General features: G+C 37.4%; 1 protein-coding gene across 1 annotated transcript in view; it reads left to right on the top strand.

The window, feature by feature from the left end:
* Positions 1 to 16,914, top strand: part of ITPR2 (inositol 1,4,5-trisphosphate receptor type 2) — a 474,341-nt gene that overhangs the window by 142,102 nt on the left and 315,325 nt on the right. The window contains exons 14-21 of the mRNA XM_040642268.1: positions 3,389 to 3,530; positions 5,749 to 5,910; positions 10,130 to 10,302; positions 11,608 to 11,727; positions 11,843 to 12,028; positions 13,166 to 13,417; positions 14,009 to 14,153; positions 15,754 to 15,904. Coding sequence (XP_040498202.1) covers positions 3,389 to 3,530; positions 5,749 to 5,910; positions 10,130 to 10,302; positions 11,608 to 11,727; positions 11,843 to 12,028; positions 13,166 to 13,417; positions 14,009 to 14,153; positions 15,754 to 15,904 — 1,331 coding nt within the window. The remainder of the gene's footprint in view (positions 1 to 3,388; positions 3,531 to 5,748; positions 5,911 to 10,129; positions 10,303 to 11,607; positions 11,728 to 11,842; positions 12,029 to 13,165; positions 13,418 to 14,008; positions 14,154 to 15,753; positions 15,905 to 16,914) is intronic.

Here is a 16,914-nt window from a genome sequence, read left to right as displayed (position 1 = left end):
TTAACATCTGTCACCATACAGACTTAGAGAAATTTTTTTCTTGTGATGACGGCTTTAAAGATTTACTCTCATGGCAACTTCCAGATATAGGATACAGTATTATTAATATTGCTGCTGTGTTGTACATTATGCCCCCAGATCTTACTTATTTTATAACTGGAAGTTTGTACCTTTTGACTTTCTTCACTCATTTTGCTCACTCCCTACCCTTCACCTCTGGCAATCTGTTCTCTGTATCTATGAGTTCATTAATAAAACCTTTTTTTTTTTTTAACATAAGGAAGTTTAATTTTTTTCCCCACCTGACATGTAAAGTAAAAGTAAACTTTGTATGCTTATGTTTTCCTTTAATTCTGAAATGTTTTCAGCCATTTTCTTTCAAATGCTACCTCTTTATGGTTTCCCTCTTTCCTCTCTCTTGGAACTCCTATTAAATGTATTTTGGATCCTCTTAATTCATCCTCCTTATCTCTTAACTCTCCTTTTAGAATTTTCCTTTTTAGATCTTTCTGGATTGATTTTTTTGATACTATCCTACAAATCACTAATTTTTCTTAGAATGTGTGCAGAATAGTTTACTTTCATGAATTAGATTTTTATTTAAATGATTATAATTTTATTTCTCAGATTTCTGTTGGTTCTTTTGTATATCTACCTGTTCACTTGTATCTGCCTTTTTAAGGTATGTTTGTCTTTTTTGTCTATAATTGCTTTCTTTATCTCTTTGGTGATTGAAAAAACTTATTTAAAAGTTATTTTGAAATTGTTCTTGCATTTTGTTGGTAATGAATTGGCCTCTTGATTTTTTTTAAAAGATTTATTTATTTGAGAGAGAGAGAGAGAGAGAGTGCGCTCGAGAGAGCACACGTGGAGAGAGGGGCAGAGGGAGAGAATCTTCAAGCAGACTCCCCGCTGAGCGCAGAGCCCAACATGGGGCTCAATCCCATGACATCATGAGATCATGACCTGAGCCAAAATCATGAGTTAGACACTTAACTGATTGAGCCACCCAGGCACCCTGGCCTCTTGATTTTTACATTTGATGGGTCAGGCTTCATGTCCTTTTTCCTCATGTGCTTTGGAATTTGAATATGCAGGGTCTTCTTACGTGGGTGGTTTTTGCTTTTCCTTTCTCTGCATTTACTTATCTCCTCTATCAGTTTCATGGTTGCCTCTACTTGGCATGTTTCAGCTAGTTTAGAGCCAGATCTGAAATTGAGGACCAAGAATACATGTCCTATGGTATTTTGAGGCTCAGTTGCTGAGATCACAGGTGGCAAGGTCCAGTCCTGTCATGAGTTTCCTCTCTTTCCTCCTACCACTGTGTAGCCAGAGCTGAAAAGGGGCCACCAAAGTTTTAAGGTTCGTTTAAAAGGTGGAAAATCCCTGCTTTAATATCTGCTTTCACATCTTCAACTTAGTTCCCTACTATGTGCTTTCTGTCGTGGTTATCTTTCAAGGATTGAACAATATCTTTGCTTATCACCGTGTTTTTCTTACTTTGGTCCTAATCCACAAAACTTTTTATTTTTTTTTAGGTATATCTTTCAAAAATATATTTTATGTATCATTGCCATATGACAAAGTCTCACAAAAAGTTTTTAGTACAAGCAAATTAATAAGATTGAGTGAATTAGTAGGACAAAATCACTTCTGAGTATAGAATTGGAGTTTGATCCAAACTGAAAAAAACCCAGTTGCTTTGCCACAGATGGGGTGCTTGAGGTGAAAAGGGGGGAAAAGGGTTTCAACAGTTTCAGGTCAAAAGACAAGACTGGTTTTCTTGCCTTGCATTGCCCCATCATCAGAGGAGCCAGGCTATGTAAACAGGGCGAATATATAGTGATCCTTCATTAACCCTCTTCATTGTCTTGATCATCATTCCAGTTAACTGTCACCAACTCAGGCTATTTGGAAGACTTTGAAGCAGAGTGATTTGTAGTTGTCCCACAGTTGTGTTTTCTTAGATTTCTAAACATTGGAACACACTTAACTTGAAATAGGAGAAAAAGAATATTGATAATTTTAAAAGAAAGTACATATATTTATGCTCAAACTGGACTTATAGATTGAACAGATAGCAACTGAAGTTCAACTTAATTTCAGTTGGTTGAAGAAACCTGAGCTCAAAATAATTTTTATTTTTAGGAATACCAGAATGATTTGGAAGACATTAAGTCACAATTTCAAAAGAAATTCATACCACATTTCAATGCACACAAATCATAGTTGACATTTCTGTGGTTGCCCTCAAAGGTTATGTGAGTAAATCCTACACAGGCACATTTTCAAAAAGAAACAGATTGGGTTAAAGTTTAAATTAGGTACCCCAAGAAAACATAGAATCTCTGGAAGGTTGGAGTAGAATTTATGATTCCTGGAAATAGGTTGAAATTTGGCTGTAGGTGGCTAAATTCTGGATTAGGGTATGTCCATTTGGCTCCAAAAAAGTTACATTCTCTTTGAGGAGGTAAATCTGGAGACAGATCAAGATGTTTCCTAACTGAATCCATTCTGCATTTCTCTGGATTTGTTGAGCGTCTTCTATTCTAGTTTTCTTATTGATGTGATCATGATTGACCATGCTAATAATAGTGAATGATTATGCTGAAGTATATGGATAAAGATATGAATATGTATTTGCTGGACAAAATTTTTCAAAAATTAGAACAAATTTAAAAATTCATATGGAACATGATAAAGGGCAGATAGAAGAAGGACGTAGAAAATAGCTAAGGGAGGAAGGGTTTTCAAGATACTTCAGATTCTAAATGCCGCTGAAGTTCAAGTAATAGTTAAAATAATAAATAAAATGTAGAGTTAAAGGGGAATGTTAGTGTACGATTTTAGAATACTATGGTTTTTGTAGATCAGGTAATAGTTTAAGAGCAGTTTAGAGCAGCTGATTGCTTGCTCTGAATCTGTTCACAGATCATTTAGGTTTTTCCTATTCTGTTCATTGGAGACATAGAAGTGTGGTGAGGATTAGGAAATGTAGTTTGAGTCAACAGTAGAAAAATAATTTGAATTTAGAAATTTAGAAATTGAGCTGTTCTCCCTTAAGCAGAAATACTCTTCTAAGCTGGTCAGTCATAGAAAGGATCTGGTGGTGTTAGCCTATCAACTCATCTCCTGTTGGGGCTCATGTGGCTTTATTTCATAATTGTCTTTGCAAATACTTGATTAGAACTGGAGGCAGGAGGGGGGCTGGAGAAGCTGGAGAAGCCATGTTCTTTGTAAAGATTTAGGTAAACTGAATTAGATATTTTGTTGATGAAAGAATTTTTATTACAAAATACTCTCGATGTTCCAGTGTTTCAGTCTTTAGTGTTTATTAAAAAAATATTTTCCAAAATTAGAGTAAAATCTCCTTTTCATTTTATGATAGGTTTGTAACCAAATTATTGGAAGACCTCATCTTCTTTGTGGCTGATGTACTTAATAATGGACAAGAAGTTCTGGATGTGGTTATCAGTAAGCCAAACCGAGAACGTCAAAAATTAATGAGGGAACAAAACATATTGGCACAGGTGAATGTTTTCATGTACTACATTTGCATATTTAATTTTTTTGAATTATAGCATCAGGAAAGTCCTTGTGTTCGTTAACCGTTGCTGTGTAACAAATTACCCAAGACTTCATGGCTGAAAACCACAGATACTAGTCTCACAGTTTCTGTGGATTAGGCATCTGGGCGTGGTTTAGGTGGGTGGTTCTTGCTCGCAGTCTTTCAGGAGGTCGCAGTCAAGGTGCTGGCTGGGGCTGTGATCATCTCAGGCTTGAATGGGAGACGATTCGCCTCCCAGCTCATTCTCGCAGGCCTCTAGTAGGATGGCCTCAAGACTCGGAAGCTTCTTTCCGAGGGATCCAAGAGAGAACCTAGGTCACAGTCTCTTTTATAACTTAATCTGAGAAGTAACGACTCATCAGTTGTACTGTGTTCTGTTAGAAGGGAGTCAGTAAATCCAGCCCCCAGTCAAGGAGACAGGATTGCTTGCATAAGGGTGTGAATTCCAGGAGGCAGGGATCACTGGAGCCATCTTAGAGACAACCTCCTGCCGACCTCTCACAAAACCTGCAGGTCAGACTATCTTCAGAAAATGTGCTGAAATAATTTCCTAGGTAGAATTTCCCAGATAACTTGGAAAGTGCCATCTCCATCTACTCCGACTTCTGTCCCTCTCTTCCCTAGGAAAGTAGGGCAGTCTATTCATCAGCTCCCAAGTGCTCTGTACAATATTCCAGCTTGTTTCCTGGAAGTCTAGAGCTGCACCTATACTATGTCTTTCTGATATTGTTCATAACACACCAATAAATTAATTCACTTCCCGATAATATGCAGATATGGGCATGCCTACCTTATGTGTTTTTTTTTTTTAATTTGGTTAATTGCTGTACAAAGTAATAGGCTTCTGCATTAATTAAGTGTGAACTCAAGGAAGATACTTAAAAATAAAAAATTGTGTTATTAATATACGTGTTCTTGGGGAGTTGGGAAAGGAGAACAGTAGACATATTGCCAATTAATATTCTATAGCTGATTGTCTGAAAATATAAAATCAACATTTCTCTCAAAGAAAATAAAGGTTGCAAATCTAATGAGACGAAGGCTTTTCTGCCATTAGCATTCTTTTGTATAAAACATTTGATTTCAAGGACTTTTAGGACCTTGAATGATTTACTAATATTATTTCAACCAGCCTATGTCTAATCTTTTATTTCCGTATCTTAAATATAAAATTCAAGGTTTAGTGAATATAAAAGTACTGAAGTAACGTTAATTTGTATTGTAGTTCATGAACTACCAAAGTTGATTCCGTTCTATTTTGCTTTCTTGTATTAATACTCATGCCCTTGTGTAGGTGCTCTTTCATAAACAATTTACTCATCCTACCAGCTCATCCCTAGGTGACCTTACCTGCTCTCCTGCTGCCTAAAAGAGTTAGATTCCTCAATTCTTTTTAAATATTTCCCAGCTGCTAACCTTGGTATAATGTGAGTCATTACCTAACACAGTTGCCCATGTGGCACTTTATTTATTTGAATCCTGATACATTCATTGATTTGGCGACATCTTTATGTACCAAGAACGAAAAATGAACTCTTTCCAAAAGAGGTTTAGAAGCAGTACTTGGAGGTAATTTTCTGATGTCAATTTCAGATGAAAAGTAAATGTTTTCTTTATATTTTGATTTTAGAAAGTTATAGAACACAATAGAAGTAATTATAAAGCCTACAGAAATGAAAGTATTTTTAGTTCATTTGAATATGTTCATGTAATTTGGTACAACCCGACATCTTTATATTTTTTATTTTATTTTATTTTTAAAAAGATGTTATTTATTTATTTGAGAGAGAGAAGGAGAGCATGAGCAGGGGGAGGAGCAGAGGGAGAGGGAGAAGCAGGGAGGCTGACACGGGCTGACCCCGAGATCATGACCTGAGCTGAAGGCAGGTGCCCAACCGACAGAGCCACCAGCAGGCATCCCTATATTTCTTATTTTAAATAAAATATAATTTCTAAACAAAATTAAGTATTTTATTTAAATGTTTTTGTCAATTTAGGGAATCCTTTAAAAGGTATTTTTTCTGTTTCTTAATATGTTGGTTCTGTATTCTAAATCTTCTTTTTCCTTTACATGAATTCTACTCAAATATTACAAAAGTGTTTTTGAGTCAATATATTTATTTGTAAAACATACACCTCCGTTCATCAGAATAGGTGTTTTTTGTTTTTTTTCCTGGTAGGTATTTGGGATTCTTAAAGCACCCTTTAAGGAGAAGGCAGGAGAAGGCTCAATGCTGAGACTCGAAGATCTGGGGGACCAGAGATACGCTCCCTACAAGTATATGCTGAGGCTGTGTTACCGTGTGCTGAGACATTCACAGCAGGACTACCGGAAAAATCAGGTTGGAGGCCACCACCTTTGGCTCTGTTTAACATTTTTGTTAAATATCTTTGCCTCTGTTTAACATTTCAAGTAAAGGCAAGGTTCTTTGGTTACTGTTCTAAAATACATAAAAGAGGAATGGGAATTTCCACTCTGCAATGAAATGTTTGATATTGACAGTATGCAAAAATGACCTGTAAGTATTTTTGTGCTGACATATGTATTTATTCTTCCGTGTACAATTAAAATCTTTGTGAGAAGATGCCTGAGGTCTTCGTGCACAGTATTAGTTTTTGCTAGGCAGGAGGCAGTTTTTGCTGGGTGTAGTATATAAAGAGGAGGGAGGCATTTCTTGATATTTCTAGGAACATGTGAGGTTTGCATCATCAGGCCAAAGAGTTCCTCGTCTGGTGGTGAAGATATGGCAGGTATGTCTGAAACATAAGGGAGAGGCAATGAGGGGACACGAGAGAGAAAAGGCAGCATGATGGGAATTCAGAAGAGAGAGAGCTTGTTGTGGCTGGGGGAGCCCAGGAAGGGTGCTTGGAGAAGGAAGCATTTGAGGAGGATGAGACTCATTTTCATAAACTGTATGGGAACAGGCATTTCAGTGAAAAAGGGTCTATGAAGAGAGAGTGGGGGATGCTAGAAAGGGCACTTTTGTCCCAAGATAGTCCTAATTGTGGAGGACAGGGAACCTAGGGCCATAAATAAAGTTGCCAATGGCAAGTGAAATTTCCTTTAAGTCTCATTTTTATCTTAAAAACACACAGTATTTTGCAATGTGTTTAACAATATGCATTTGTTTAATATAAAATTGTTTAAAACTAATGATCATTCCCTAAATTAGCATCCTGTGTTTCTCTTAGCCAGTTTGGGAGAAGAATGTGTCTTTGGTAAATTTCGTTCTTAGTTTAGTGGGAGAGAGGGCTGGTGAGGCAGGTCGGGCAGAGCTGTATAGGCCAGGATGTGGGGCCTAGCGTGTGGCATTTATTTGGGAATAGTCACTAGTGTTTATTGAGTGCTTGCTTTCTACCAGGCTCATTTCTAAGCACTTTTCATAACTTAACTCAGGTAATACTGAGTTAACATGAGGAACTGAGGCACAGACAGGTTAAATAACTTGCCAAAGATTACACAGTGCTAACACTGGGGCCAGGATTCAAACCCAGACTCTTAATCGTCACATTTTTTGCCTCTTAGTAGTTTGAAAGTTTTTTGGCAAGAGAAAAGAATTTGCTTTAAGAAAAATCTGTTAAAATACATTGGCTTTAAAATTCTATTTCAAGATTGAAAAATGGTCTAAAAAGAATATGTAAAACAGACTAGTTAGAAGACAAATAATATGGCAAGGAGCAAAAGAGTGAGGAAGGGGACGATATGAACAGATCCTTAAAGACTTTTGAATATAATCCTATTATAAACAGCCTTGCTTCCAATTGGAAATACTGCCATTGAAATTATTTCCCCCAGTTTCCCTGCATGCCATTAAAATGGAAGAAAAATCAAGTTCCAGGTCATTAAATGGTGGACCTTCAAGCACTCAGAGAATCAATGTCCCAGAAGTCCCCCAGTATTAAGGCTCATGTTATTCTGTGGGGGTCTGCGGTAGAGATGGGGGCTAGAGGTTGCTCCGTGTATGCCAGTTAGCTTCATTTGTCTTCTTGGGTCTGGAAATATCTGCTTTGCTAGATATGCCACCACTCCACACACCCAAGCAGTGCTGTGTTGGAGAGATTAACTGTAAAAAGCAACAAGTCTACAGAATTGACCTGGTGCTCTGAGTCCCATGGGCTCAGAATGTACGCCATTTGTGATTGTGCTCAGCCTCTGGAGGGGTCCCAGGGACCTTCTTTCTATAGCACTGCTCTGGCTTCAGTGCCAGATCTTGGGTTTGGTTGTTCAGCTAGTCTCTAGTAGATTCCCTGGGCAGCACATCTTAACTGATGTCCTTTCTTCATCTGGCATACAACATTTTTTCTCACTCCTTTCAGTCCTAGCTGGGGACTCCTGCACCTGGTGTGCTGAGGTGGGTGCAGTTTCTCCTCTGAAAACATTCATCCTTCTGATAAGTGGAAACACGCACCACACACACACACACACACACACACACACACATTCTGCTCGTGTAATTATTCCTCTTCTTTGTTCTTAGTTCACCTGACCCAGGCACATCACTACTGCAGGTGAATGATTATTCACTTGAGGGGACCTGCTTTCTGGGTTTCTTTAGAGCATATGACTGTGGGGGGCACTCTTTCTCTCTTTTGGGATGTCTTCCCAAGGCGTAGATCATTGAGCTGACAAAAGAGTAGAAGAATCACCAGCTACCACTGAGGGTTAGGTTTTGTTTTCCCTCATGTTCTCATGCATGCTCCAGTTCAATCTCAGTGATAGTTGAATAATGTTTTTCTCATTTCTTTTGAATCAGGAATGCTTTTGTTAAGCATACAGCAGGTTTCTGATGTTTTTAGAACATAATTTAAAAATATAAGTAGAAATACTTTCTACATTTTGCATAATTACCTTGTTTTCCTTTAGCCTCATCTATATTGTATAGAGCCCTAAGAGGGAGTTCTGTTGTGATTTAGCGTTAACCTAAGTGTTTAATGTTGAGTGTCTGCTTATTATTATTTATAGACTTTGGTGACAACCTCTAAATTGATTTGATTTTTTTATCAGTATCTTGATCTATTTATCAAATATCTTGGAGGTTTGCCTTATACTAGGGTATGATTACAATAGTCATAAAAGTGTATAAATCAATACATGTCTTTAAAATGATACACTAACAGAAGACATTTACTTTACTTAACTGGCTACCCAATATAAATCTATCATTTTGAAAGGCCACAGAATCGCTGCTTAGAATATAATTAGATTTGTGCAACCTGTATCATTTTCAAGGAGTAGCTAGGTTCCAGTAAATTTTACCTAAGGCAAAAATACTTCACAATCAATAAGTTTGCCCATCATAGAACCAGAGGTACATTCCCAAGGAGAATCCCCAAGAAGTTGAAGTGAGAACTATGGATTGTGGAAGGGGTTAGTTAAGCTTACCAAGTGTATCTATGGTTGTATGGGATTCTTGCTTGTACATGGAATGCGGGACATGAGCAATAGTGGCTTGGAATGTAGGAGAGTCAGTGTGAAGAATGAGGAGCAGATTAAATCATGCATGATTGAAACTCCCAGTGGCTTTTTCTTGCTCTTAGAATAACATTTTGGTCCTTTACCCTGGCTCTCTAGGAGCTGCCTCGCCAACTTCAGCTCTTATTTTCTCCTTACTTACTACCCTGTAGCTACACTGGCCACCTTTGTTTATAGAACAGAAAGAGTGTGGTTTCACTGTCTACCTAGATGTTTCTCTCCCCATGGTTGCCTCCTTTTGGTCATTCCCATCTTTTCCATCCCGGCTCAAATATCACTTCTTCAGTGTCTACCCCATCTGAAGTTGCTATCTTTTGCCATCCCTTGATTTCACCTCACTTCCTAACATATAAAAGGATCATACTTATTATCTCATTTCCTGCCTTTTTTCATAGAGGGAGGTAAGCTCCATGAGAACTCACCTATTTTGCTTACCACCATATGTCTAGTCCCTCAAACAGCCTGGAATATAGTATGCTTTCAAGATGTATTTATGGGATGAATCATCTAGTCAATAAAGTGATTGATTAATCATATTATCTTGTTTGATAGCTTTTTAAGATAAAAAGTGGTATGGAATTTTATCTTTATTTTAAAGAGAAGATTTAATAGATTGGGACAGTACAAAAAAGAAATCACTGCAAATCAGCCTGGGATCTTCATGAACCAGTATAGATCTCATGCCTCATGAACAAAATATCAGAGGGTCATTTTCTTTCTGTAATTATGACTTTTCATGGAAATTAGAAGAAGGGCCTCAGTTAGGCTGGTAAAATTTACCATGTTGAAAGAAATTGTTATTTTAACTAGGTTTATTTTTTGTTTTTCCCACTTATGCTTTCAGAGTATAAGCACCCACATTAAATATTTCTAGGTATATAATTTTCTATTATAATTTAAATTAGGCATACGCTCATATGTTTTAATTTCCTTTCTCAAAAAGCCATATTTATTGAAGGATTATTGCTTTTCTTTTGATAATGCGTTTTTTTCTGTTATGAATAAATTAATCGATGTTGCTGACTCGAATAGAACCTGTTATTTCTAAGCTATTGGCAGCACATTCTGACAGTCTTTCTTCTTTGCAGGAATATATTGCTAAGAATTTCTGTGTCATGCAGTCCCAGATTGGCTATGATATTTTGGCAGAAGATACGATCACAGCTTTGTTGCACAACAACAGAAAACTACTAGAGAAACATATCACAGCAAAAGAAATAGAAACATTTGTCAGTTTACTCAGGAGAAATCGTGAGCCAAGGTTTGAAGTGGTTCATGCAGTATTCTTTACTAGCGGGGATTGTGCTTTATTTTTTGTCTTTTTGCAAAAAAGCTTCTTGCTTTATTTTTAGAACGTTTTAAAAGTTGGAATTCTTTTTTTAAAGGTTTATTTATTTAAATGAGAGAGAGAGAGAGACCCCCTGTGAGTAGGGGGGGGGGCAGAGGAAGAGGGAAGAGAGAATCCTCAAGCTGACTCCCTGCTGAGCACGGAGCCGGATTCAGGGTTTGATCTCATGACCCAGAGTTCATGACCTGAGCCAAAATCAAGAAATAGACCCTTAACTGGCTGAGCCACGCAAGCGCCCCTTAGAAGTGGGGATTCTTTCACATCACTAACTTTCATGGACAAAACTACGTTGGGTTTGCTGTTACAATAATTATGTATCATAATTATTACCTCATAGGAAATTAAAAACTTTTATAGATACAGTTAAATATAAGCGACTTTCATTCTGATCATTTATGTTTTTATGGTACTTCTAGTTTTTCAGAATATATTCATGTACATTGTCTCATTTAAGTCCTTGTATATTTCCATGGAGTATGCTGGTTGTATGTTATTATTTTATTACCAATATATTATATTAAGGTAAATTATTATCCACATTTTAGAGATGAAAACAGAAGCCTAGATAGCAAGTTGCCCAAGAATACCCCAATAGTAAGATAATTGCTATAATATCACAATTGCTTCTTACTAATATTATGGTAATATTCCTTACTATTGGGGTATTCCATCCAATTCACTTTCTATTGCACCATGCTGCTTTATCTGGGAGAAATGAATGCAGAAAAGTCAAGCAGTCTGACAGTTTTCTTTACTAATTAGCACAGCAAATAAATGTTAGAAGGTAGAAATGGGCCTTTGACTCAACTAGGCCATGCTCACTCTCGTTGACTGCTAGCTGTTTTCCTATTTTACTCAGTACAGCATTAGCTTTCATCTGCTTTTGTTTTGTTATCCATTCTTGGATAGTCTCATTTTAGGGCAGATAAATGATTTTCTAAGCATAATAAGTCACAGTGCTATGGGAGAAATCTCACCAAATAAATAGAAGCAAACTTATATCCTTTTTTGAACAAGATTTGTATTAAACACAAATAATTGGATGTTTAATTTGCTTCTAATGATGCAGTAGATAAGCAACATATTAAAAATGTTGCATGGAGGTATTAAAAATAGATCTAAAAACTTACTTTCATTATATCCCCAAGGATATTTTTATTGTGATATTTTATGAAGTGCCTTTTCTTAGTGTTCAATTTATTTTTTTTCTCTTGCCAGGTTTTTGGATTATTTATCGGATCTGTGCGTATCTAATACCACCGCCATACCCGTAACTCAGGAACTCATCTGTAAATTTATGTTGAGCCCAGGCAATGCAGACATTCTCATTCAAACTAAGTAAGCCCAGATAGGGGAGGGATCTTCTTCTGTTCATTATTTGTAAGCAGTGTAATTCCTGTCATATTTGTGAGTTAGCTTCTTGATTGATTTTGCATGTGTAATTTCTTTTAAGGCTGGTCTCAATGCAAGTAGACAACCCCATGGAGAGCTCCATCCTTTCAGACGACATTGATGATGAAGAAGTTTGGCTCTACTGGATTGACAGCAACAAGGAACCTCATGGCAAAGCTATCAGGCACCTTGCTCAAGAAGCAAAAGAAGGCACCAAAGCTGATTTGGAAGTTCTTACCTATTATAGGTAAAGAATCATAATTGTCAATCTTACATATTCATTGAGAGAAGATTCTCTGAAACCTCTAAAAGTCAGGTATCTATGAAGAGGAAATGTAAAAAGTTATGTCAAAACTAAGGTAGCTGAAATATTTAATATTATTTAAAATATTCCAAATAAAAGTGAACATCTGTGTTTTCCACCTACGCAACTTGCGATTTTCCGATTTTTTCACTAACTTGGAATTGGTGGGCAGCAGAGGGTTTTTTCCTGTTGTTGACTGGTATTAGATGAGAGACATGTTGGGAGCACGGTGTTGGACTTGAGGGATGGAACTGAGCTGGGTGTGTTGATCCAGCTGCAGAGATGGCCCCAGAGCAAGTTAGCCAGTGGGGATGTAGATAGTGTTTAGGAATATGTGGAGACCTAGGGCTGGAGAGGAGCTGGTATCTACAGCGATGAAAGTTCAGTGGTGGCACTTGGCAGCCAATGTCGCCATGGTAGTTGCTGGAGGTCAGTATGTTGGAAGCAAGAACCTAGCTGGTGTCTTTGAGTTTAAGGTAGAGAAACCTCTGGCAGATGCCCTTGGGAAAAGTTGGGCCCAAGTGACAGGAATCTGTGAAAGGCTGAGTGTGCCCTGTGTTCCCTGGTTTCTATAAGGTATCACAACAAAGCCAAGGCTAATGCTTGATCTCAGAGGTTGTTGAATCCAAGTGTAACTGATGCCATCTGGACGGGTCACATTTGGTTTGGGAACTGAGTGGATCTAAAGTCAGAGTGTAGCTAGATATTAGGGCCAGAGCTGAGTGGGAATGGGAAGGCGAGAGATGGTTTCGTGCGAGCTGTTACCCATAGCCCTCAGGCTGAGGGTATTTGTTATCCTAGGAAACCCAAAATTAGAGAGCCCAATGACACTTTGCTACCAGACACATGCTGCTGGAACAAGTAAGAGAAATTGTAACTTGAACAGACATAGAGACAATTTCACGTATTTGCTGTCATTTGATCACTTCACTCACTACCAAAACATTTGACTCCAGTGTCGTGAACACTTGGAAGTTTTGGTGTTGTGTAAAAGTAGGTAGTAGATACTGATTGATACTGTGCTGTTTAAGAACTTTATCAAGAGAAGACAAATAATGTAGTATGTTTCATATTTTTAAGGTACCAGCTAAACCTCTTTGCAAGGATGTGCTTGGATCGCCAGTATCTGGCCATAAACCAGATTTCTACGCAGCTCTCTGTGGATTTGATCCTGCGGTGTGTGTCGGACGAGAGCCTGCCATTTGACCTCCGGGCGTCTTTTTGTCGTCTCATGCTCCACATGCATGTTGACCGGGATCCCCAGGAGTCCGTTGTGCCTGTTCGCTATGCTAGGCTCTGGACTGAAATTCCCACAAAGATAACAATTCATGAGTATGTTTGGAAACATTTCCTGAGCACTTTCAATTCAGTAGATGAACTCAAAATCTAATGTCTTCAATTTTGAAATGAAATATATGGAAGGGCATTTCTGTGTTCAAACTCAGGTTGTTAGTCTTTTTTTTTTTCTTTTACGGCTTTTACTTTTTTATTATTTTTTAAAGCTTTCATTTTAATTTCAGTTAGTTAACATATGGTGTTATATTAGTTTCAGGTGTACAATATAGTGATTCAGCACTTCTGTACATCATCCTGTGCTCATCACAACACGTGCACTCCTTCCTCCCCATCAACCTATTTACCCCCCTGCCCCAGAATGTTAGTCTTTCAAATACAAGTAAGATACTCTTTTTGAAGACTAAAATGACAGCTCTTGACAATAGAAACATCATTCTGGAAACCAATAAGCAGAAATCGTATTTATAATAGGAGTAACAATTTTTTAAGTGTAATATTATGGTAGAAACATCTAGAAAGGTTAACTAAGTTACCTAAACTTAAGAAGCTGGGAGGTTAAGTATATATATTTTCCTATTTTTGAATGATTGCAGTCAATTTAACTTGCTTCATATTTTTTCTTTCTAGATATGATTCTATAACAGACTCTTCCAGAAATGATATGAAGAGGAAATTTGCACTGACAATGGAATTTGTTGAGGAATACTTGAAAGAAGTTGTAAATCAGCCTTTTCCTTTTGGGGATAAAGAAAAAAACAAACTGACGTTTGAGGTATTTAATACAAACAATTCATTTGTGAGGTTATTCAGTTTTCCCTGTCAAAAATTAGATGCATTGAGCATCAAAGATTTTTTCCCTCTACTATTTAGGATGTTTTGGTAATTGGGTAGTTTAGTTGATAAGGGTATGATTCCCTCTGCCATTGATTAAAAGATAGATTTGATGCTTTAATTAGACCTGATGTCCAATACAAAATATTCTATTTATAATGATCAGTTACCTACTGTTTTCCTGGATTTTGGGGGTTTTCATTTACCTGTGTAAGCTTTATTGCAATTCATGAACAAAGACAGTTTGCATACATTGTAATTTGTTTGGATACATTTTTTTCCCCATCACCATGGAAGTGAAATTTTTAGCCTCATTAAACTGAATTGAAATACCTTTGCTTTTAATATCATTTGAGGGATATAGTGACAAAACTAGAGAAAAGATGCCATTACTTGATACATGGTGTATTAGGTAACTACTGGTGTATAACAGATTACCTCCAAACTTAGCCCAAAGCAACAAGCACTTACTATTTCACAGTTTCTATGGGTCAGGAATCTGGAAATGTGTGGCTGGATGGTTCTGGCTCAGGGATTCTCATGAAGTTGTAATCAGGTTGTTGACTGGGCTTGCAGTTATCTCCAGCTAGATGACCTGCTGCTAAGCTCACTTGTGTGTGTCTTGGTGACCATACCTCCTTGCTGGCTGTTGACCAGAGGCTTTATCTTTTTGCCATATGGGCCTTTCTGTAGGCCGCCTGTGTCTTTATGGCATGGCACCCAGAACAAGCCATTAGAGAGAGAGAAAGAGAGCCCAAGATGGAACTTGCAATCTTCTCTAACCTAATCTTGGAAGTGGCATGCTATCACTTCTGCTATATTCTTTTTGTCACACAGACCATCCTTGGTGCAGTGTGAAAAGAGACCATACTTTGGGGACTGTGTTGGAAGCTGGCTGTCATACCTAGAATGTCTTATAGTGTCCAGAAGACCACAAAGCAGCACAGGGAACAAATTATTTCTGGACAAATTCCTGGATAATACCATTTATTAAAGTAATTCATTAATGTAGCCATTTATTAAGTGATATCCTACTGACTTAAGTTAATATTTAGTTAAGTAAATCATTCTAATGTAAATTTCTTTAAGCACCTTGATACACCTAAAATTGTCTCTTTTTGGCTTCTTTGCTGACTGTTGACCAGACACCTCATTTTGTCATCTGGACTTTTGAGAGAGATGGCAAACTGGCCTTATTTGGATTTAATGATAAGCTTGAATAAATCAGAGTTCAGTGGTTCCTTTTGCAGGCATTTTAATTCCTAGGTATTAAAGAATTAGAAATCTTAGAAATAACCTGCACTAATTTAGATAATATAAAAAAATAAGTGTTCATTTCAGGGGTGCTTGGGTGACTCAGTCAGTTAAGCGTCTGATTCTTGATCTCAGCTCAGGGCTCAATCTCAGGGTCATGAGTTCAAGCCTCCCTATTGGGCTCCATGCTGGGCATGGAGCCTACTTAAAAAAAAAAAATCAATGCTTATTTCAGTTTCTAATGTTTTTTTGTTTCTTTCCCACCCCCCCTCCCTTTTTTTATTAAGGTGGTCCACTTGGCTCGGAATCTTATATACTTTGGATTTTATAGTTTCAGTGAATTGTTAAGACTAACAAGAACACTTCTGGCCATCCTAGATATTGTACAGGCCCCCATGTCATCGTATTTTGAAAGATTAAGCAAATTTCAAGACGGAGGTAAGAATTTTTGAGAAAAATTACTATCTTTTTGGAGGTAAGATAAAAACAAATCTACAGAGAAGTGGCTGTTAACACACACCTGCTAATGTGTGTGTACACATGAGAAGTGATTCTGTAATAGGGCTAAGTGATGATAGGCTGAATTTATAAACTTTCTTCTCTGTTTTTAACTTAAAAATTTGAAAGAAAAACTCATAGATCAATGCGTTCCACTTTGGCAACTAACGTTATGGCTAATCCACTAGTGAAAATATTATGTATTAAAAATAAAAACATCTTAATATTTGTGATCAATTTGGTATGTGTCATGTGCTGGCTATGCTTTATAGCAGGGCATAGAAAAGTGCAAAGAATTGGAACAGTAATGGTCATACTAGAGAAGCAGTGAATGCAAAACCAGTGTGAGAGAGTGTATAGTGAAGTAGGTAAGAGAATGGGCTTTTGACTCACAGGGCTGTATTCAAATCCTGCCTTTACCATTTATTAGCTTAGGCAAGGTACTGTCTTTTCTAAGAGTTTATTTTCTCATCTGAGATATGAAGATGATAATAATAGTATCTTCCTCACAGCTTCCTTGTGAGAATTAAATAAATGTATGATATATATTCAAGGTACTTACAACAGTGCCTATCTCATAATTTAATACATTTTTTTTTTTTTTTTGATGGTGGTTATCTTAGGTTGGATGCCTTGCAAACAGTGAGAGGTAGAGAAGTGTTTGCAGAGGGTATATTGAAGAGTATGTTCAGGTTACACACCTGTAAGGAAATGAGGAAGGTAGGATTGGGCAGATAGAGAAGCTGATCCACACTGCAGTTACAAGTGGGACAGCTGATCCTACAGGGAGCCCTGGAGCAGGGTGGCCCTTTGCGGTTGTCATAAATTAAGGCAAAGGTACTGAGTTTTGTATTCTCGCAACAGCCAACCATTGATTGATGGCTTTATCATGGAGTAGGGAGTGTAACCTTGGGTAAGGCAGTTTCCTTTGGCCAAGGGTCATTCTTGGT

This window comes from Ursus maritimus, unplaced genomic scaffold (genome assembly GCF_017311325.1).
Source record: "Ursus maritimus isolate PB19 unplaced genomic scaffold, ASM1731132v1 scaffold_26, whole genome shotgun sequence".
Classification (NCBI taxonomy): Eukaryota; Metazoa; Chordata; class Mammalia; order Carnivora; family Ursidae; genus Ursus; species Ursus maritimus.
Note: the sequence above shows the minus strand (reverse complement) of the source record. Positions and strands in the feature narration are given on the sequence as shown.